A 23,173-nucleotide genomic window follows, 5' to 3' on the forward strand; every position below is an offset into this window, starting at 1 on the left:
GACCCAGACGTTGTCCAATCCGGACCCAAACCGATAAACTACTGAGAAGGATTTAATTCTGACAGCGTTTATTTAAAGCGGCAGAACGTTTATTGTATTTAAGGTTTACGTGCTTTACAGCGCAGTAAATTTACTGACCAATCACGTATGCTGTAAAAAAGCGCTCTCCTTTGCCAATCAGATCAGTGCAGATGCGAGCGCGCGGAGCCACACAGGCGAAGCAGGCGGTGAGAAGTGGGAGAATAAAGCGAGAAAAGATGAGAATACAGATGGTGCGCACCAGAAAAATACATTAAGATACTACCTTTATGAAACATACTAACAGTAATGTAACCAAGCGGTGTTACTTGGAGGAATTAAAGAGAAACAACCGAGACAAGAGTCCAAAATATTCCACTTTACTCCACCTGATCAGAACTCCTCAGAAAGAAAGAAAAAAAAAACTCCCTCGCTCGCAGGCGCGCTCTCTCTACTCCCAAAACAACCCTACCTCAAAACTATGGCAACGCCCAGGGGACAAAAAGCATTGGCAACTTCCCCCATCAGTTTTATCCACAACATAATTAAGTCTGATACAGTAATAATATTAAATAAAATAAAACTACTGTTTTTTTTTTAAAGCTGATATTTTGGCCAAGTTCAGCAAACATTTCTTCATATATTGTATGATTTGTCATTCATGTTATTTTCATGACAGGCAGGCCTAAATCTAATATAAATACAATCAAATAGAATAAATATAACATTTTTAAACAAAGTTAACATACAGATTCACATTCTCGATAAATTTAGGGTGTTTCCATTAATTTTATGATAGGGTGATAATGTAATTATTGTGACAGGTCTATTTAAAACAATACATATTGTTGAAATATACTAGTATGTGTAATTTGTTTTGTCTTTCAGTTGTTGATGACATAAAACACTGACAGAAGTACTAGGCTTCTTCAGTATACAGTATATAATACTAAATCATAACACAAGTTAAAAATGGCGACGGTCTGGACCTCGGCCTGGCATATTATTCTCTAACTGGGCCGAACTGAATTCTAATTAAATACCCCAGATTTAAAGCGTCAGAACTTTTCTTGTCTTTACGGTATACGCGCTCTGCTGCACAGTAAACTTGCAGACCAATCACATGTGGTATAAAATCTTCAAACGCTCTTCTCTGCCAATCAGATCTGTGCAGACCGCTGCCCTTTAGATAAAATTATTTAAATATTGTTTTATTTAGTAATAATTAAAATGTTTAAGGTATGTTATTTAAGGTCATGTTGGAATGAACCCTGTAACATTGTTGATATGCTGAAAATGTTTTGGCCGGTTTTCTCAGCATTTTGGCGGATTTGAAACACGTTTTACCCAGTGAATTTTATAAGAATCCCACTGTAACAATCTGGCAACCCTCGTGGCTCGGTGTCCGCTCCGTTCCGCTCCGTTAGAATAGATAGTTGCCAGAAAAGTAAAGAAAACTTACCAAAATAATTCAGTTTTTCTACAGCAAACAATTTTTGGACATCAGAGACGCCAACAGGTTTGTCAGACCACCAGAGGGTTGTCCAGAGTCCAGTATGAATAGGTTAATATGGAACATCTGAGCAAAAACAGAATTTATAAATATTTAATAATTTTTATACTGAAATAAATCACAAATTTCCTCAACGCAAAACTATATATAAATAGCTCTCTATCTAATACATTATTTTAAAAGCTTTAAAACTCCAGTTATAAACATTTCATACTCTGGCTGTATCTACAGCCTCAGTTTACTAACAAGTTGTTAGTAAAATACTCAGTTTGTATTTTAGAACTTTTTTTTTTTTATTTTTTTTTTTTTATAATTTTATTTCTAATTTTTCCCATTTTTCTCCCCAATTTACACGGCCAATTACCCAACCCACTCATTAGGACTCCCCCTATCACTAGTAATGCCACAACACACCAGGAGGGCGAAGACTAACACATGCTTCCTCCGATACATGTGAAGCCAGCCACCGCTTCTTTTCGAGCTGCTGCTGATGCAGCATTGCCGAGCAGCCAGCGCGCTTGGAGGAAAGCACAGCGGCTCGGCTCCGGTACATCAGCTCACAGACGCCCTGGGCTGCAGACATTACCCTAGGAGTGATGTGGGGAGAGAGCGCCATCTACCCACCCAGAGGGAGCAGGGCCAATTGTGCTCCCTCTGAGCACCGGCAGCTTGATGGCAAAGCTGCATGAGCTGGGGTTCGAACCTGCGACCTCCTGCTCATAGTGGCAGCGCCTTAGACCGCTGGACCACTCGGCGCCCCCCTGTATTTTAGAACTTATACAAACTAACACACAATATATAAATCCATAATATTAGGAATGATTGTGAATTTCAGCAGAAAATTGGAAATATACAGACACATTTTCTTTCCCTTGAGCTACATACTTTATTTTTCTTTCGTTTATTTTTGTAATACATTTATGGAATGTCCTGTACACGTGATTAGTTACTATTTATAATTAGAGTTTTTATCTGTAGAGCTCCATTTATCCCATTCACTGAGGACTCACTCGCGGGCTTCCTCTAGTGGTGAGCTGTCACTTTCTGGTGCTTTCTGGGTGAAATAGCTAGTGGGAAGGCTAGAAATAACACTGCAACTGCATTCTCTGGCAATTAAAAAAAAAGTACTGGTACTATGGGTGGTGGATCCATTATTCGCTCAAGCAAAAAAAATAAATAAAATACAATAAAAAGCTACACATGGATTGACCTCCACAATCTTTGGGGTGTGCTGGAGAGGGCTTTATGCAGCAGACTCTTTACTATCATCAATGAATCAAAATTAATTCTACTCTGGATTGAAATAAATCTTGTGACATTGCAGAAAGCTTATCGAAACAATGCCACAGAGTGCAGAATTCAGCACCCCTGCCAGTAAAGGCACCCCCTTTTCGGAGCGTATTTCTAAGTAAAGTTAAAGCATAGCTTTTATCAAGAAGACAGTGTGTACATGGTCCTGAGATGGGGTGCTTTTCAAGCCAAGTGGACGTACATGTGCGCTCCAGAGAGGGGGTGCCTTTTCTGGCGGGGGTGCTGAATTTGGCACAACACCCAGCAAAATCACAACAGGGGGGAAATTAAATAAAATTTCCATAATTTAATGCAATTAGTTATCATCAATTTTAATTGAAATGAGTGTAATAGAGAACCATTTGTCAGTTTCAGGCAGTTATATGAAAGATGCACTACCTTAATGCTCTGCTGGTCGTTAAAGAACCACAGTAACATGTGTAACTACTGTTTTACAGTGTATTATCCAGAGAAAAGAGAAAAGAACTGCAGAAATGAGCATAAGTGGATCTGTATTCCTGTCCTCTTCAGAAAATTTGTTTATAATTGTTATTTAATTGACAAGTAAAATGCTGCCTTATAGTATACTATAGCAATGCTTTTAGATATAGGTTAAAATGGAATTTGTTTTCATGAGTTAGAAGGGTGTATATTAAGCTGACACATTCGATGGTCTGAGTCTGAATGAGTGAAAAGCTTAATCATCATCACGTCAAAAAAAGAGATAGCTGGACAGACATAACTCATAAAGAAATCACCACACGCCAAAGATAGCTCTGGATCCATTGAGTTCCTGAACAAGGGAGTTTAGACAATGTGGTAATTTGGAAGAAACTGTCTCTCCTCCAGCTCAGCTTTTTGTCTCTCATTGTGGTTTTGATAGAGGAGTCCACACAGACAACAATGACCAGTATCGTGCGCTGCTGTTAGACTGGTAAGTGCACATGGCTTACAAACAAATCTCCAGACTGCCTTGGTACCACGCTTATCTTGCTGTTGTACTGGACAGTTACCCTGCTGTTTTTTTTTTTTTTTCTACCTGCTCAACCATAATCACCACTATTCTTCAATAAAACAGTAGTATATAAAATCAAGTATTGTTTTTAAACTGTAATTTTTCTGGGAAAATTTTACTGAATTAGGAACCTGTTTGTATTCAAGCACTTTTGTTCTAGTTTAGAGTGAACTTAAGTTGCACATAGTGTCCTATTTTTTTGTCTGTTTAAATTTTTTTTCCTATATGTGCAACATTTGTTTTGGTTCATGCACCAAAACCATTCATTTTTTAATAAAAAGATATATTCCATAAAAAGAATGTTGAGGTTAAAATTTATTCATGTTAAAATAAAACAAGAACCAATTATAACAATTACAACTTTTTGAGATACTAATTTAGCAACATTTGTTTTTTAAATAATTATTTATTATTCTAGTTACCACAGAGGTGTTCATCCTCACAGTGATTTGTAAAGAATGAGTGCCAATTTTTTTGGGCCAAATTACAATATACAATGTTTTATACCATTCTAACTGAAATTATCTACACATGACAATAATATATAGTTTGTATGTAACAAATATGAATAAATAAAAATAAGATAAATAGAAAATATTTTATAGTAGTCCCCAGAAGTCACTGGTGTTACCACATAGGCAAAGGTCTCTTTTTTTAAATTAAAACCACACTAATAGCATTACTTCCATGTACCTATTTCTAAACATTTACCAAGCACTGTTAGTATCTCTTTGTTAATGTAAAATGTTCTCATTTAGCTCATGATTTAATATGAAGCTTTTAACTGAAGTCACTGATGTGACCTAGTTTAAACATTACATATAACTTCAGTGGGTGGAAATAAAGCTGACCAAAGGTGAGGCAAAAACATAATGTATGTTTTTGTAACATCACAACTATGAAGGTCTACAAAATGGGCTATTTTTAACAGCTTGATTACCCTGATTACCCCATGATCTGGAGAGTCAGTGGCAAGAAGGTTAAACTCTTATTAGTACTAAGTCAAAAGAAAGAGATGACTTAATGTTTGAATCTAAATTCTTTTATTTGCTCAAATCCCTAAACTGACTGTTTTACTGACTGTGAATGTTTCTGCTGGGCAACATGACACACATGGAATGTAGCAAAGAATAGCCATGGTCTCGGAAAGCTTTACTAAGCAGATTAACGATTAGAATGTCAGGACGTAACTAAAAGAGAGACCGTTTGGAGGAGGCAGGGAGGAGGATGGGATTAAGTAAACTAGCTTAATGTCCAGTCTTCTAAGTGTTCTGAACAGGTGTGCTGCTTTTCTCTATCCCTGTTACTGTTCTTGTTTGGTTATACTGATTATTGTTTGTTTACACTGCTGTTTTTGATTACTCTCTGGAATTTCCTGACAGAAGCAGTATCACTGGTCACATGCAAAAATCCTTTGAAGCTTTGTCAAAGTGAGATTGATTGGAGAAGAGGACGACCATGGAGCAGAGGCAAGGAGAGATGAGTGCAGCAAGGGAGAGGTTGGAGACGCTGATGAGGAGCATGGAGGTGCTTTTGTCCGAGGTGGAGCAGCTGAGGTCTCACTGCACCCACTGGAACCTGGAGCTAAGTAGACATATTACAGAGCTACGCCTGGAGAACCGGGAGCTGACTATAAAATATGACGCCCTGGCCAAGGAGTTTCAGGAAGCTTTGGAGATTATTGAGGACCTGCAGGACACCAAATATGCTCTCGATGCCAAAGAAAGGCAGGCAGAGAAGCTAAACAGGCAGCTCTGAGGAGGTACTAAGCAATCACAGGCCATCTAGCATAAATTGTGAACCCAGTGGAGATGAGAAGGATTTAAAAATCCAGTATAGTAAGGTCTATAATTACAAATATGGAGAACAGAACAAAAACTGTCAATGTCAAAACTCTAGAGGACCCGATCAGGCAGTTTTTGAACATCACAAATAAGCAGGAAGATTAGCTTGATTTAAATCTTCTGGAATGGAATACAATGGTGCTATATGTGTATCCATTTTGGATCCATACCCTATAAATACTTTAACAAAGCAATTGAAAACAATTAAAACTGGTCATCATTGTAATTGACGCTGACAGAAAGAGTCCAGAAGTTGACTCAGGTCACAGAATTAGTAGGCACAAAAGTGGGACATGTGGAAAGCACCTGGAAAAGATTGGAAGATTTTATTGTACTGATTTTCCTCTTTCTGGTCTCATGTTCTCATTTGATTCCTTCATGTTAAAGGCCTACACTGTTTCTTAAATTTAGCAGCTATTAGATCCAGTGTTTTTGGGAAATTCAAGAGTATATTAGTGTTATTTTTAATACCTGGATTGTGTAAGTAACTGTTTATCTGCATATCATATGTAGCAGAAAGAAAGGTGCCATCAGGAAATACAGCAAAAAAGCTCCCTGATGTAGTAAGTAGACTGCTAATTAGGAGCAAATACCAAAAATTAAGTAAATAGTGAAGTGAATAATGTGTAGTCCAAATTGTTTTTTTTTTACTTACTGACTTAAACCTGGTAGGTTTAATGTATTTTTGGCTATTTACTAGTCATTAATTACAAATCACTACAATAATGTACCAAGAAGTAGTTGAAAATGGAAATAAATGAATAAATGAAAGGTTATATGTTTAAGGATATGTTTACTTAAGGAAACTGTACACTTGATTGGAGGCTGTAGTTCCCCTATTGTAAGTCGCTTTGGACAAAAGCATCTGCCAAATGTAATGTAATGTACTGTAATGTAATGAACTGTACCCTATTGTGCGCCTCTAGCCTGTGATACCCACAGATGTTGCAGCTGAACTTGTACATCCTGCAATCAAAGGTTGCTGAAGCTGGCACACTAGCTGGTCCCATGAGTGCTTGAATGATGACAGGACAGGCCGAAAAAGTGTTGCAATCTGGAGAAGACATTCCTGGGAAACCTTTGCTTTGTATGGCTCAGCATTATCTTGTTAAAAATGCTGAGATGAGCAGGGTGTCTTGCGCATTTCACTGAGCTGTTAGTGTCTTTCGTGTCACTGCTAAGGGTTACTGACTTCCGTATGCGTTGGCTCCAAAGATCACGACTATTGTCCCAAACAGAACCTGGATTTGTTGCTAGAGGTATGGTTCTAGTTCATAGCAGTCCAGGTTCACAACACCATTGCAAATGAAAGCAACTGTAGCTGCTTGACAGATGACAAGGATCATGGGCAAGTGGACTCTAGAAGTATGTCTTATCAGTCAACAATCTCGCATGAGACTATTACCAAACAAAATATCTGAGAAGCATTTTATTCTCCCTTCTGTCAAGATTAGTCTTTAATCAGACTACATATATAATAATTTATATATCTAGATTATTGTTTTTGTCAATGAGTGTATTTTATCCCAAATTGATTTATGTATTTATAGCAGTGCTATATTAAAACACTACATGAAAACCAAATAAAAACATGTTATTGATTTTTGATTGTATTCGTTTGGTACTACTCCAAAAACAAGTAATAAGTAATATCTATCATGAGATTTTCTTCAGGCATCATGATATATATATTTTGACGGAAAGCCTTTTGTTTCCAATCAAAACTGTATCTTGAATATCTTCAAGATTGCAATGATTCCAGAAAGGTTAATTTTAAGTTGTACTGTGGAGGATTCTGAACACTGAGACAAGTCTATTTACCAGAATAAATCTGATTGGCTGGTTCATGGGATTACATCCTGCATCCTAAAACCTTCACTGCTACACAGATATGTAAATAAAAAAGCAATGAGGGAGTCAGATTGTTTATTATAAGAAAGTTTATATCTCTTCTAATGCTTGGAATAAAGCAAATATTTTGTTTGTCTTTAGCTCTGTGTAATTACTTAGAAGGTGAAAAGAAACCATGTGTGTTTGGGCTAAGGCTGGCACAGGGAACATGGTCCCAATCAATGCCCTCCTTTCCAATCCCCAAATGAGTACCTGCATCTGTTTTTCTAGCTGTTGAAAAGTGAGAGAACCCAAAATAGCGCCTTAAAACCATGGAGCCTGAAGAGCCACTAACACCCAGTGATTTAATACGTTGTGTTTAGTGGCAATGAGTCTTGCTATAAGAAACATTTGTGGTGAGAACATTGAAAAACTCCTGACTGCATGAAGACCACATTTTCTCTGAGATCTTTCTTTCATAAACACGTATGCAGGCAGCGTGTGCATATTCTCTACACTTTTCAGCAAAAAGCTCCTAGAGTCCTGAGGATGCTTTAATGGATTTTCTTAAATGGGTGAGCAGCTCTCATTTAGCATATCAACTAGAAAAGTGATTTGGAAATATTTTTATCTACATAACATATACACATTCATATACTAATGCATCTAAAAATATATATATATAATTCAAAAGTTCAGTAATTCAGTTCAAAATGTGAAACTCATATATTATGTAAATGTATTACACACAGAGTGATCTATTTTAACCATTTATTTTTTATTGTTGATAATTATGGCTTACAGCCAATGAAAAACCGAAAGTCAATATCTCAGAAAATTAGAATATTAAATAAGATAACGATGTCATCTGCTGGTGATCCACTGTGTTATATCAAGTCCAAAGTCAGTGCAGTGTTTTCCCCCAAAATCTTACAGCACTTCATGCTTCCCTCTGCTGACTTGGCACATTGCCCACACTGATAAAAATACCAATTTGATACCAAATTGATCACTCTGTGTGTAATACATCTATATAATATATGAGTTTCACGTTCTGAACTGAATTACTGAAATAAAGTAACTTTTTAATGATATTCTATTTTTTTGAGATACGCTAGTACTTTATATATATCTCAGAAACAGAAATAAAAAAAACATTGGTTAATTAATATTGAATTAAGCTTTTATTTGAACCTCATCAATGTCACCCTGCATATTATATGAAATATTCGTCCTCATTATTACATCTACTCTGGGCAATGTTCCAGGTCCACTGGGCAAAAGGCAGTTAAAGAGCATAATGCTACCACCATCGTGCTTAACACTCTGTAAGGTGTTGTTGTAGAATGTCTAACCTGTAATCTTCTGCACATACAGTACCTCTGGTCATTGTGGCCAAAAATCTTTCTCTAATCTGAACATAAAATCCTAAAGGAACCGTTGAACCATGACCAACCAATTTCCACTCAACTTTTTTTCTGGTTAACTTTATTTTATTTATTAATCAAGAATGCTACAGTATGACAATTAAAACTTTACTGTGCTAAACAGAAGCCTTACGTTAACCATGCTCAGAAGTGGCCTTACTTCTTTGGGCACAAAGGCATCTGGGCTTAGCATTGTGGTTATACAAACTGGTTATTTTCAGAAAAAATGGAACCATGCATACTGTTAACTGCAACAAGCTCAAAGGGTCTCTAATGGTACGTGGTTGTGTCAGTACACTTTTTTTTGTACTGTGATGGCACCATTAATGCAGAAAAGTACATTGACAGCTAATCCAGACACGTCAGTAAATCTTCAAACAAGACAATGCAAAACCACACACTACCACACATATGAATGGCATGGCTGCAGAAGAAAGTACAGGTACTAGACTAGCCTGCATGCAGTCCTGACCTGTCCCCAATATAGAATGTTTAGAGATTTTATAACCAGTAAATGGGATAATGTTTACCCAGTACTCTGACACACCTTAAAATGTGTTGCAGGGGAAATGGGCTAAAATAAATTTTAAATAAATAAATAAATAATAATTTAATAAACAATAAAAAAATAAATAATTAATCATTGGGTATCCTTTGTGCTTAAACATGGTTTAAGAGAAGAAATGGTAACATTAAAAAGTGGTATATGCTTTACAGTCTAATGCTTTAGGATCCTTTAAGTTTATTCCATTAAGAAATGTACTGGTCATGCCAGTAAGTTCTGGCAAATAAACTGTTTTAATGTGAGCACAGAGAAGCTAACAGCTGTAGTAAATCATGGTCATTAAAAATGTTTATATATGTTGGCACATTAAGTACCATTAAATTGACTACGAGTTGATTTGAGAACCTACACCCCAACTTAAACATGTTAACTAAATTCTTGTTTAAAAATTTTCCAGGATAAAAAAATAGCGTAACTTTGTATATGTGCATTTTACAACTTTCCTACTTTTAATTTCTAAATGTTAGGTAGCCTCTGTATCCTCTTTATGCTGCTCTGTGTGAAGCTCATGACATGGCAGAATAAAACACCTTTTTTCCCTTTTTTTTTTGGGAGGGGTTAATTATATTTTACTATGTGTGGTGTTTGTGTGTGTGTGTGTGTGTGTGTGTGTGTGTGTATGTGTGTTGGGTGGAGGGGTGGGGGGGTGTTGGGCTGGGTTGGGGAGGCGGGTGCTTACGTATGTATGTATGTGTGCAGAAGGTATATGCAGCCCAGACAGAACAAAATCATCAGTCCATTCCTGCAGTGACTGGATTAACGTCTGACGCAGACTGAGACAGACGGACAAGGTAAGAGCCACTTCTCCCACACATTCAGTCTATTCATTAAACTAAATCTGAAATGTAGAATATTATATATCGTATGAGAACATTATACATATACATCTTGATGACTGGACCAATAGGGATATTTAATAAAATTAGGGTATAAGTGTTTTACTTCTATAAAGAGAATATCTGGTTGAGTGTATTTTTAATTATTTCTTTTTAAATAAATACCTTTACATATAACACATGCATTTGGCTTCTTAATTTTTAACTGGATTATGCATAAATATTTATATATAATATTTATGAATAATATAATGTTTATTTTTGTCACCCCCCCCCAAAAAAAAACAACAACAACAAAAAAAAAGATTTATGCATGTAAACATTTTTCAGTTTTTGCACCAATACTGTGTATGATTAATTAATACAGGTTATATAATACCTATACACTATATACATATACACTATATGTATTAACATTAATACACGTGTGTATATGTGTTCCTCCCTTGTGCAGATGATTCTCCTGTCACTCCTGGGGGTCCTGTACCTATTCACAGCTCCAGTGTTCTCTGTAAGTATATATTAAAAGTATATAAATTTTAGTGGTTATGTGTCTGATAGCTTTCTGCTCTACTGCTCCTGTTTGTGTTTTGTTATGCAATGTGTGTTTGTTTGTATGTTCTGATGGGACTCTCCAGTTCCCCAGAGAGCCTGATGGCTGACTGTGCAAATGTCAGTGTTTGCTGGTGGCTTTCTGCAGTGTGTCATTATGAGGTAAACCGCAGTGGAACTGTGGGAGATTATAAAGTTGCTTTTGGGGATGTGGACAGGGTGTTTTGCACTGTGTGGCATGGAGAAGGATGTGGAATCTGAGATGTTTTTTTATATATATATGTGTGTGGCGGTTAAACCTTTACCTCTGCATTGTGCTAAATGTGCCCAATGTTTGCTGAATATGCAAAAGGGATGATAGCACTTTTTGTAAAGCAGACTGATAGAAACCTACACTGATCAGTGCATTGTGTGGTTAAAAAGAGAAATCCTTATTCATAAAAAAAAATATGAAATTTGAGACAATGTAAAGAACAGCTGCCAGATTTACACTCTTTCAAAAATTGAAAAAGAAAGTAACAAATTATATGTCTTTATATTTATAGGTTTATTAGGCTTATTTTAACAAGTATTATTTATTTTTTATTAGATTTTTTTTAAATTGACAACAAATCAGCTACATGCACTTAAGTACTTAGGATTTAATGGATTTGTACATTTCTAATATTATGCAAAATCTTTTGTATGTATGATATGTAATTTCATAATTTTACATTGGTAAGAACATCTGTGCTGCTTCATGATTGGTCATTGGACTCTGGAGTTGTACTGGTTATTATTTTAAACTATTAGTGAAAGATAATAAAATGAAAGAGGAAGATAACATTTTATACTGACAGATATTTCCTCAGTAAATAGGTAGTTTTTGACCCCACATATTTGTACTTTTAAGGTAAAAATGCATTTTAGATGTAAAGTCACCTCACTCATTCACTCATGTTTAGCAGGCTCTTATAGTGCTCAGATAGTTTTAGTGCATCACACTAGTGACTCTGTGGCCATGTTAATGCCTTAATGCCCACTAGCCTTGATTGATCAGATCACCAGGCAGAACCATGTTTCAGTGTCAGTGTTCAGTTTTCAATCTTCTAGTGATGAGGAGACACACAAAGAATCTAAAACAAAACGTTTGTCCAGGCTAAAGAAATCTATCACTGGTGCAAATAAAGGACTAGAAATTTTAATTCAGTCATAATTAATTTAGGTTTAATTAACAGGCTTTTTATTCTGTCTCTAAGAATGTATGCCGAAGAGTTCAGAATGGGCATCACTTTTAGCAGTGTGTATGTTTATATTTTTGCTGTAGTTAAGGCAGCCGAGTGATGACCACTGGGGAGAATACGGCCCGTATGGAGAGTGCAGCCGAACCTGTGGCACTGGAGTAGCTGTAAGGACCAGGGTTTGCAACACTATGAGGTGTGTATATGTGTGTGCATGGATGTGTATGTGCATGCGTGCTCTCCTTTTTGAACTTTGTAACTTCTTTTCTATTGTTATTTACAGGACTGATGGTGGACATAATTGTGTGGGACCTTCTAAGTCTTACAAAACCTGCAACACTCAGGTATTGTACAATACAGAAAGAAAATAACCCGTTCAGGACAATTTATTTACAACACTGATACTTTACTTCACTGTTAGTCTACAAAATATTGCTGTAATCCAAATATAGAGGATGTTTTGTTATTTTTATTCACTCTAGTCCTTTGTACTGAGTGCAACGTTTTTTGCAGAAACCCTTTTACACTTTTAAATGACTGTTTATTATATCTTTCATACAGCTTTTAATCAAATGTACTGTTTCCATATGGCTACAGATAATAATTTTAATATAATCTTAAATATTCCATAGGAATGAATGCAAAGTGGAGTGCAAAAGTTTGAAATCATGTCACTCTTAGATAGCATTACCCTACAGACACTAGGAAACACTGTAGCAACTACACTAAATACTATACTAAGCACCTGGCACTATTACATTCATGTACCAACCATTCAGCAGCCCTATTGGACCCTTTTTACAGATTTAAATTATATTTTCGCTTTTCAATTTAATATTTCAGATTAATTTTAACGGAAAAAATGTATATCAATCAAATTCAGAACATACTGTAAATACATGTGGGAATTTCCTAATTACAGTAATTAACTGCACATAGCAATTGATGCTGGGAGATCAGCTTAGTGAGGCACACTTGTTCATAAAGAGGTAGTTTTCAAATTACACTGTATATTTATAGAGTTTCTAAAGTAATTTTTCTTACCTACCTTCCCCTGGGTAGTCAGTTATATTTTATTTATTGATTGACTGCCTGCTTGATCACAGTGTTGTAGGCTATAAGAGCAAGTTACCGTTTCTTTGCAGCAAATTCTTACTTAATTCTGACCTGCAATAAAGTATGTAAAAGGCAGAAGGGATGCAGGGCCATCTATTATTTACTAAGAAACAAACACTCAAGCTAATCTTTCCATGTTGAGTGATTCATAAAAATATGATGAAGCTAAAGAATTGCCTACGGGCAATAACATTTCTCCCTGTTTTTGAGTATTAACTGAATCCCCTAGGGATGGTAGCAAAACTACACACTGATGATGAGTTACGGGTGAAAAGGTAATATGCTGGAATTCAATAGACAGTAAAATACTTCAGAAGAAATATTACTTCAGAAACTCAATCAATATAATTTAAAATAAAAACGACTTATTTAGGAACAAATTATTAACTGCTCATCAAATGACCTGTGTTCCTCACTAACCAGCTACTCTCACTCAGGAAATTCTTACATGGGGCACTGTATTAATGTTTTGTTGATTGAAGCAGTGCTTTACTGGTAAAATTTCCCTGTAATATTACATCAGTTTGTTACAATTTGTTACAGTTTTCCCATACTGAAATAAATACTGAAAAAAATTGAATATGATGTCATATTTATTCAAATGTGTTTTTAAACCCTTAATATGGCAAGAATAAAAATGTACCCAATATTTTCTCCCCATTGCCAGTTTTCAACAACTAGCTAAGTCTCTCCCTAACATTTATGCTGCCAACTGGGAGGTGAAAGCAAGCACAGGTTTCCTCCAAGACACGTGAAGTCAGCCTTTATAAACTCTTGCTGACGCAACATCACTGGACAGCTGAACAGGCTTGTAGGCTTATAATAACTGCCAATTATGTTACGTCGGCTTACAACTGGCTAGCAGCATGCTGAGTGATTGGTGAGAGGGCTTTTACCCATTCACACTGGCCACAGATAGCTCTGGCATCACTGGAAACTAAACTTGCAATTTACCACATGAACAAAAGTAGATCCCTTTAAAACTTTAATTACTCAATATAACATAACTGAGATTAGCCAAGCTGCTCCCAGAATACACACACACACACACACACACAACAAAATAAACAGTATATAAAGTAAATATTATATTGTGGTCTGCAGTATCAGTATGAAGTTTTAATACGCTGATATCAAATTGCATTAAATTAAATTCAGTTTTTGAGATACATTTTTAAACCAATGAGTATAGACCCAAATGCTTTTAATCCAATAAAAATAAGCTGTTCAGTAATGTGTCTGTGTTCTGAAATAGGAATGTCCCTCTGGATCTCGTGATTTCCGTGAGGAGCAGTGCTCCCAGTTTGACAGGATGGATTTCCAGGGCAAACGCTACACCTGGCAGCCATACTATGGAGGTACTAATTGGCCAGACGTTTTTCATGCAGACAAAAATGCAGGCATTTTAAGAGGACAGTCACTCACTGTCAGCTGTAGAGAATGACCTCAAGAACATTGTCGCTGTCCAATAAAAAAGTATCTCAGTTTTTTGTTGAATTTCAGTTTTAGTACTAGATCATTTAAACTCACAAACTGTCCCTTACACTGTGTCAAAATGTCTTGATGAATGGACCAATAGAAATTCTCCAAATTTACCTGAAATAAACTCTTTTTACATTGAGTTAAGAAGTTTTTATTTCTCTTCTGTAAAGTTGCTGATTTGGTGAAACATTTGTACCACAGGGGCTCAGAGTCTTTGCCCCACTTTCCCCTCCCTTAACTTCCATTAACTTGTTCGCTTCAGTGCAAAATTGATGCAGACTGATTAACTATATTTTGGATAAAGAAATATTATGTCAATTATATTTTTCTATCTATTCCTTTTGTGTGTGTGTGTGTGTGTGTGTGTGTGTTTAATGGTATAGCTTCAAACCCTTGTGAGCTGGTGTGTGTACCCAGGGGAGAGAATTTCTACTATCGCCATCGTCCAACTGTGGTTGACGGCACTATGTGTTACGTGGGCCGCAATGACATCTGTGTGGAGGGTGTCTGCAGGGTAACTACGCACACAAGCACTTCAGCCACACACACACACACACATCCATATATGTAACAGAGGCAAAGGCTGATGCTATTACCCTAATTTACAGACAGTTAGTCATTAGACAGACACATGCTGATGCTGATGTCTTGATTTACAGGCGGTGAGTCATGGTGAAATTGTGGGCTTTGACCACACAACCCCTACTCGAGTCCAAAGACCTGGAATAACTCACTCTACAGAGGCTTACAGGTGAACACTATGTGTGTGTTTGTATTGCTTTTTAGATACGACTTTACATTAGAAGCTGTGAGTTTAGAGTAGCAGTGATTATACACTACACTGTAGTCATATGTAAATTTATCTGAGAGGCTCCTTTAACACCGTCTGAACCAGACAAACTTTTGAGGCTACATATATGTACAAATACACTTTACTTACCATAAATAGTGGAACATCTGATCATTCGTTGTTTCTTCTAAAATCAAAGGTACTAAGAGCAAGTTTATTCTGCTTTTATTGGAGTAACTGTGTTTACTATCAAGGGAAGATTTTCCAATAGATTTTAGAGAATAAGAGGGGTTTTGATTTAATTTAGCCACAATAGCTTTAGTAAGGAATGTTGGATAGTTATCACTTTATCTCATTCCCAACTTCCCAATTCATCCCAAAAATACTGGATAGAACGCCATCGTTCGACGTTCAATGCTGGGAGGGCTTTTTACCTTTCTAGCCCACCTGTGTCATTATGTTCATGTTTATCTGTTTCAAAGAGTCCTATTTTATTGACAGTACTTTTCTACAAAGACTAGACAAGCAGTGTGTGTGCATTTGTTCATTAGTGTAAGCAATGGGTGCAACTTAATGTAGATAATGTAGTCATTAAAAAGGAGTGTCCACCAGTATTTGGACATATAGTGTATCTGCCTCAAATCAAGTGGGCTGTGTGCTGTTGTGTATGTGATTTCTGTATGTTGGTATGTGTCCAGGTACTCTTTCGGTACATATTCTGAGTGCTCTGCACCATGTGGTGGGGGCATGCAGACTCGCAGTGTGAACTGCGCACTCAACGGACATGTAGTGGACGACTCATATTGTACCGCTCAGGGTCTACAGAGGCCAGCCGCCCAGAGAGCCTGCAACCAGCATGCTTGCGCTGAGTACAGTGTCGGCAGCTTCAGCTCGGTAATGTTCATATAAAAATCCATGCTGTAATACACAGAAAAATACTGTACTGCCTACTTCATTTCATTTATAGAGTGAATTAATTATTTGATCATATTGTCTAAATATGCTGATGGGCGTACATTTTTATCCTTTTGAGTGATTTATATGTAACCATGGGTAAAAATTCATATGTTCTGTGTTCAGTATTTTGTGGATTAAATGAGATATATGTAAGCTTCATGAGGGCTGACTATGACTGGTGTCAGCTTGATCGATTAGCCTGCTCTAGACTGTTAAGATACATACATCTCGCAAACATCTCAGATAGTCAGCAAAATACTGATTAAAATATATACATTTTCATACTAACTCTGAGAAGAGGCCATGAAGGCTATCTCACATATATTCATGGTTACATATAAATCATTTAAAAGAACAAGATATCAAAAAAGTAGAACTGGATAACATATTAATCTTGATAATTATTGATTAAGATAAAATACTGACTATTAATTAATCAAATAACACAATATACTATAGGAAGAAACTCCTCCATATTATTTCAGACCCCCCCTGTGATGTTTTGTTGACTCTAATGTTAATAAATTATCAAGAAACATCATGTATCTACTAAGGAGTTTTGTCAAAAACAAAAAAAAAACGTTGAGAAATGTAGTTAAACTTAACTCAAACATTAACCCTTCCTCTTGCTTGATCAATCACTTCAGATAACAAAACAAGACCACGGTGAGACATAACGGCAATATGAAAAGGACAGTGAAAATACATAATAAATAATCCCACGCTGTTCCCTGCCACAGTAGCGGCATGAAACTCACACATATCTCAGATAGTCCACAAAATACTGACTAATCGTACAGTTTTTGTACCAACTTCGAGAAGAGGCCTTGAAGTCTATTTCAGCCAAAGTAAATCACAGCATATATTTTTACTTATTGTTACATATTAATCACTGGAAAGGTCATAAAGTAAAACTAGATAACATACTGATCATGCAAAATATTGATTAAGATAAAATACTAATTATTACACAATATACTATAGGACATAAGACAAAACTCCTCAATATTCTTTTAAATACTACATTAAATACATATGATCATGGAAGAACAGGGTGAACAGAGGATATTAAAGTATGCGGAGAAACAGATGTAGCCTGTAACAGCCTGTAATTATAAACTACAAAGATTCCTATTTGATCAATGGAGCTGAAAAAAAGGATAATTGGTGTAGAAACAAGAAGGTGGTGGTCCTAATATTATGTTTGATCATTGTATTAGGGCTGGACCCGAATATTCGGGTATTCGGATATTCGTTCGTTGAGTAGGTATTCGGTTTTTAATTTTGGTATTCGGATATTCGTTTTTTTTCTCCTTTCCAGAGTTCCACCTCACTCTAACCACTTCTGTTCTCGCGGGTCCCGTCAGAATATCTTGCGCGCGGGACAGAACTGAACTGTTATTGGCTGGAGCGGGAGTTTAATCCAGACGATGCGGGAGCAAATTAATAAATAGTTAAGAAAACTGTAATAATTGTAAAAAAAAAAAAAAACCTAAAGAAAACTCTCAACGCGCAGGATGGACCGACACACACACGCACACACCGATGGTGTTTGGACTGGGGTAAGGAACGGGACCGCACTTTTCAGCGCTGCTGTTTTAATAAATATATAAGTAAATTTGAAGCATTAAATGTAGTTTATTTAATTTATATTAGGAACGTGGGGCGGGAGCGGCAGAAATGTGTATGTGGCGGGCGGGCGCGGGATTAAAAGAAGCAATTTTTTTGCGGAGCGGTAACGAGACAGAAACGCGGAGCGTGGAAGAGTGGGTTTAAAAATCAGTCTCGCGCAGACCTCTATTATACAGGATAAAAAAAAATGCAGGCTCTTCGAAACTGATTTATATAATAAAACGTAAGGGGTAATGTGGCAACAGTAGGGGCTAAATCGGTTACAAAAGCCTGGCCTACAAAAATGATGTCTGAACGAATTTCCTCTTATCTAATATAATTTAAAATGGTTTAAAAATATAAAATAATTTCTAAGCAAACGAAATATTTAATATTGAGCTTATAGCCCAAGTGCAAAAATACAAAATCAGTAATACGGCTATGCCCTGCACAATCCTTAAACCGAAATAGACCAAGTACAATAACGTCATTAACAATGACTTTCCTCTACTCTAATATAATTTAACATGGTTTAAAAATATAAAATAATTTCTAAACAAACGAAATATTTAATATTGAGCTTATAGCCCAAGTGCAAAAATACAAAATCAGTAATATGCCCTGCACAATCCTTTAACCGAAATAGACCAAGTACAGTTTACAATGACTGTCCTCTAATATAATTAACAATGTTTAAGAATATAAAATACTTCCTGAACAAACGTTTTTTTGTTTGTTTTTTTAAGCAAATAGCCTAAGTGTGAAAACACAAACAGCAATTTACTGGGCTGGCTTGCGCAGCGGAGAAACCGTGCAGCAGCAGCCTCCTAGCCTGCTTACGCAGCGGATAAGCCGCGGTGTGGGGCACCAGAAATTCCGGGATGAAAACACAAAGAAATCTGGGCTAAAAACACAGAAAAAATATGGGGTGAAAACACAAAAATATGGGGGATAAAAACACCAAAAATCCGCGGTGAATATGTCTCGTCGGTCAGAGCAAATTGAACATTTTTCAGTGGATTAAAGGGGCCGTGATTAGCTTTTTTTTATTATTTTTTTTACCTCTTTTTTTAAAAACGAATATTCGAATATTCGCTTCGAATCAGTGCCGAATATCCGGAGCTCAAAAAACGCTATTCGGGCCAGCCCTACATTGTATACAGAAATACATTTTAAAGGACAATTAATTAAATTACATCTTAACATAATCTTAAACGCCTGTGGAGTTTAATTTAATTTCAGTTTGTGCTCTCTTTAAAGTATTAATGGGGTAATATCTAATGGTACACCTTTTTCTGCACATTCTTCCAGTGCTCAGTGACATGTGGGGAAGGTCAGCAGGTGAGGGAGGTTTTCTGCGTCGGTGGCCGAGGGGAGCGTCTCCCTGAGCATGATTGCAGGGGTCTCTCACGTCCAGCGGAGGTCAGAACCTGTCAGAAACCTGCCTGCCACCAGGTCTTCCGTTACTTCGTCAATGACTGGAGTCTGGTAAGAAGAATGGACTCATGGTCCACCCTGATATTTAATACTTGTTGATATGTTTTCCTTGTAAATATTGAAGTAAAGTTTTGTATAGAGTTGGAGATACTGTACATTAACATGTTTCTGGCTCTCAGTGCACTCAGAGCTGTGGAACAGGGACACGGACCCGCAGAGTGGTGTGTATGGATCCGGATCGGAACCAGTATGGAGATGAGAGATGCTCCTCTCAGAGCAAACCTCGTACGGTGGAGAACTGCAACACACAGGCCTGCCCTGGAGCACAGCGTGAGTACTAGTGCAGTCTACTGTTAGTGCATTTACATATTTATATATTTAAATTAACTTATAGAATTAACTATGGCTCTAAGTATATATACACAAGTACATAAGTAAGTTGAAGGTAGATACTTTTACTTTTACTGCATCATCACAATGCTAGGTGAGGACAAAAAGAATTATAAAAGACAAAAAGACTCATTTGAAAATGTACTAATCCTGAGGTTGTTTTTATTGGGTAATGTGTGAATGGTCAAGAAATAAATTTCAGTGGACATGTTTTTGTGTGATATACATGTGTTGTGTTCCTGTGTGTGTGTGTGTGTGTGTGTGTAGAGGTGCCCAGTGTTCAAGACTCCAGGGGCCATGAGAGCACTCTGCGGGGATTTGTTCCCCATACCCACAGTGAACCCTCAGGTACACGCCTTCCTTCTAGACACAACTGTGGCACCACATACAGTACAACTGATCCCATGTATTTAAGTTTGATATTACTTTCACTGTAAAGACAGTTACAGAATAGAAATCAGCCACTTTAAGTGTTCATCTGCTAATTCCTAAGTCTTTCAATGCTCTATAGTTCATACACCATACGATCCATACGCAACTGTAGTCGGCCCACACTGTGCTCAGTCTTACTACGGTTGCTGTCCTGATGGCCACACCGCCGCTTCAGGACCACGAGGAGAGGGCTGCACAGATGACTGTGTCAGAAGCAGGTACTAATGCAGATTTCACATCAACTCATGCTTTCCAACACACAGGGCCTACTTATGTTAGTACATTTTTTTGATCATGTTAATTTTGTTAATCTTGTTGGTAGATGCTAGACTAACACTAATAAAAAAAATGGACTTCACTAATGTTACCAGTCTTGTGCCTCTATATGCATGTCAGAAATCTATCAAAAGTGACAGTATGAAAACTGGTTCATTTAAACTGGACAAAAAATGGTGTGTTGTATGATTTTTCAAATACATTAGCTGTGGTATTTCATGCCAGAATGGAATAAAATAAATGCTTTTTACAGTAATGTGGTATCCATAGAAAATAACTGTAGTAACTCATATTCATCAAAGAATTCACTTTTTTCACTAATTTAGTTCACTGACTGCTATTAGGATTTAATATATATTTCAAATACTCTTTTTCATACAAATCACCCAGTATACCTTTAAAAGCAGAGTATATTTTGTGTTCTCGGTTTTGCACGACAGCACTGGTAATTGCTAACATTTTGTCTCTTGTCCTATACTTCACAAGACTGCACTATGAAAACTACACGCTTTATGATTTATAGCTTTGTAATAGTCTAGCTTTATTCATAATGTACTGCATCTTGTGGCATGTGAATGTTTGTGTGCATTTGACAGATACGGCTGCTGTCTGGATGGAGTAACTACTGCTCAGGGCTTTGCCAGAGCAGGATGTCCCGAGTATACCCACAGGGTAACACCCTCTTCTATGAAAATACTACAAAATACATATGAAATATTTAAGTTGGTTTATCTGTTTATAGATGCTCATGCTCAAGTTTTCTGTCTCAAGATTACAAATATTCAAATGACATTGTAGTCGCATCACATCACAATGCCATCACATTAAAATCAATTTATACTCTGTTCTATTTCTTATTATGACCCCTCTTTCTCCCCTGTTGGTAGGATCATCCCTCTGTGCACGCTGAGGTGTGCTCTTTGCCCCGAGATGTTGGTTCATGTTATGAGTATAAGTCTCGTTTCTACTTTGACTCTTCTGCCCGTACCTGCACACAATTTTGGTATGGTGGCTGCCAGGGCAATGGCAACAACTTTGCCACTGTTGAGGAGTGCAGAAGAATGTGTGGAGAGTCAACCAGAGTCTCCACTTCTGCTCATGCCTACAGAGACCAGGCACCAAGAAGAGTCTATAGAGGAAGATATCGTGCCCGTGCTTGAAGAGGAACAAAAAATTTGAGTCAGAATCACATACACAAATGTATCCATGTGTAAAAAAAACAAAACAAAACAAAATAAAAATAAATCATCATTCATCCATTCAGAAAACATGTGGTCCTTTAAATATGAAGATGCTATTGGGAACTAAAGAATAATAAATAAAAATAGTTCTTTTAAAGCCTTTTAAGAATGTGTATCAAATGTAACATAAATGAACGTAACTTAATAGAGACTTCAGTCCTCTTTAATGCTTAGGCCATATTGTTCTCCTGTCTGTAATCTCCCTGCTAAAAATCCAGCTATAACCAGCTGGTCATTCAGAGACCATATCCTATGCAGCTGTTACTTAGCTGGATTTTTATTAGCAGGGCTACAGTATGTGCTTTTCCTGTATCTTCATCTAAAAGATTAAATGGATTAAGCTGGTCAAATCTGCTTCTGTTTTACTTGTGTTATTAATTTATTACCATAAGTGGCTATGTCTTTAGTGTTTACACAGCACCATTACACATGACAAATATCATAGAAAGGTTACGTGTTATCAGAAGGTTTGGTAGGTTCATGTTTATTTTATATTTTCATCATAATTTCTGCAGTTTTGTAACCTGGTTAGCATAGTTTTTTTCCTGCTATTTTTTGAGTTAATGAAAGCAACACATAGTAAACAACATCAAGCACGTAAAAGATATATATTATAAGTACATAGTGGTCATTGTGCATTAATATTGTATTAATATCATATTGCTGCATTTATGTATATAAAACTTTATAAAGAAATGTCTAAGATTGATTTTATATACACTGTGTTTATCAGTGTAATTTTCCTAAAGATCAAATAAAACATGATCTTGAAGAAATGGACCGTCGAGTCAGTTTAACACTTATTAATTAAAATTTCCATATCAAGCTAAATTCGAAAATAGAAAATTGGGTATAAAACTTTTTTTTTATCCAGTACAGTGAAGAAAAAAGGGGATTCATTCAAATTACTAATTATTTCGCTTTTCATTTTTAGCTTTTTGCAAACAGAATTTAAGAAAACTGACTGTTTCGATTTTCAAATTTGTCCATTTTTGTATCTTGCAACACAAATCTGCTGGTATAATCCATTTTGCAAAATGCAAAAATGGAAAAATCAGAAAACAACTTTTTTTTGTTTTGTTTTTCCTGACATTTCGATTGTGAGGGGCAGAAATGAAAAAAAAATGGATGAAAACTTTTTTTCTTCTACACTAAACTAAGTCACATTTTAAGAAATGAAAGTGTTTTACATCCAATTTTCCAATATTTGCAGTTATCCTCAGAAAAAAAAAACGGTCAGAAAAATTACTTAACAAGCGTTACACTGACCGTCTCTGGGTATTTGCTACAGAATGAGATTTTTTTACAATCTTTTTGTGACTTTTATTTTG

At 36.4% G+C, this 23,173-nt stretch overlaps 1 protein-coding gene across 1 annotated transcript; it reads left to right on the forward strand.

The window, feature by feature from the left end:
- Positions 1 to 5,511: 5,511 nt before the first annotated feature.
- Positions 5,512 to 22,196, forward strand: paplnb (papilin b, proteoglycan-like sulfated glycoprotein). Its single transcript, XM_015601389.3, has 15 exons — positions 5,512 to 5,598; positions 10,202 to 10,293; positions 10,793 to 10,849; positions 12,197 to 12,306; positions 12,394 to 12,454; positions 14,482 to 14,584; positions 15,092 to 15,222; positions 15,368 to 15,459; positions 16,197 to 16,392; positions 19,378 to 19,554; positions 19,683 to 19,833; positions 20,161 to 20,241; positions 20,405 to 20,543; positions 21,198 to 21,273; positions 21,489 to 22,196. Exons 3-15 carry the CDS (start codon positions 10,793 to 10,795, stop codon positions 21,759 to 21,761), a joined length of 1,647 nt encoding a protein of 548 aa, XP_015456875.3. The 5' UTR covers positions 5,512 to 5,598; positions 10,202 to 10,293; the 3' UTR covers positions 21,762 to 22,196.
- Positions 22,197 to 23,173: the final 977 nt, after the last annotated feature.

Source organism: Astyanax mexicanus, chromosome 1 (genome assembly GCF_023375975.1).
Source record: "Astyanax mexicanus isolate ESR-SI-001 chromosome 1, AstMex3_surface, whole genome shotgun sequence".
Lineage (NCBI taxonomy): Eukaryota > Metazoa > Chordata > Actinopteri > Characiformes > Acestrorhamphidae > Astyanax > Astyanax mexicanus.

Coding starts and splice junctions, on each gene's coding strand:
- paplnb (XM_015601389.3), top strand. CDS start 10,793: ATGATTCTCCTGTCACTCCTGGGGGTCCTGTACCTATTCACAGCTCCA. Junction 10,850..12,196: donor TCACAGCTCCAGTGTTCTCT/GTAAGTATATAT, acceptor TTTTTGCTGTAG/TTAAGGCAGCCGAGTGATGA. Junction 20,242..20,404: donor TACCCACAGTGAACCCTCAG/GTACACGCCTTC, acceptor AATGCTCTATAG/TTCATACACCATACGATCCA.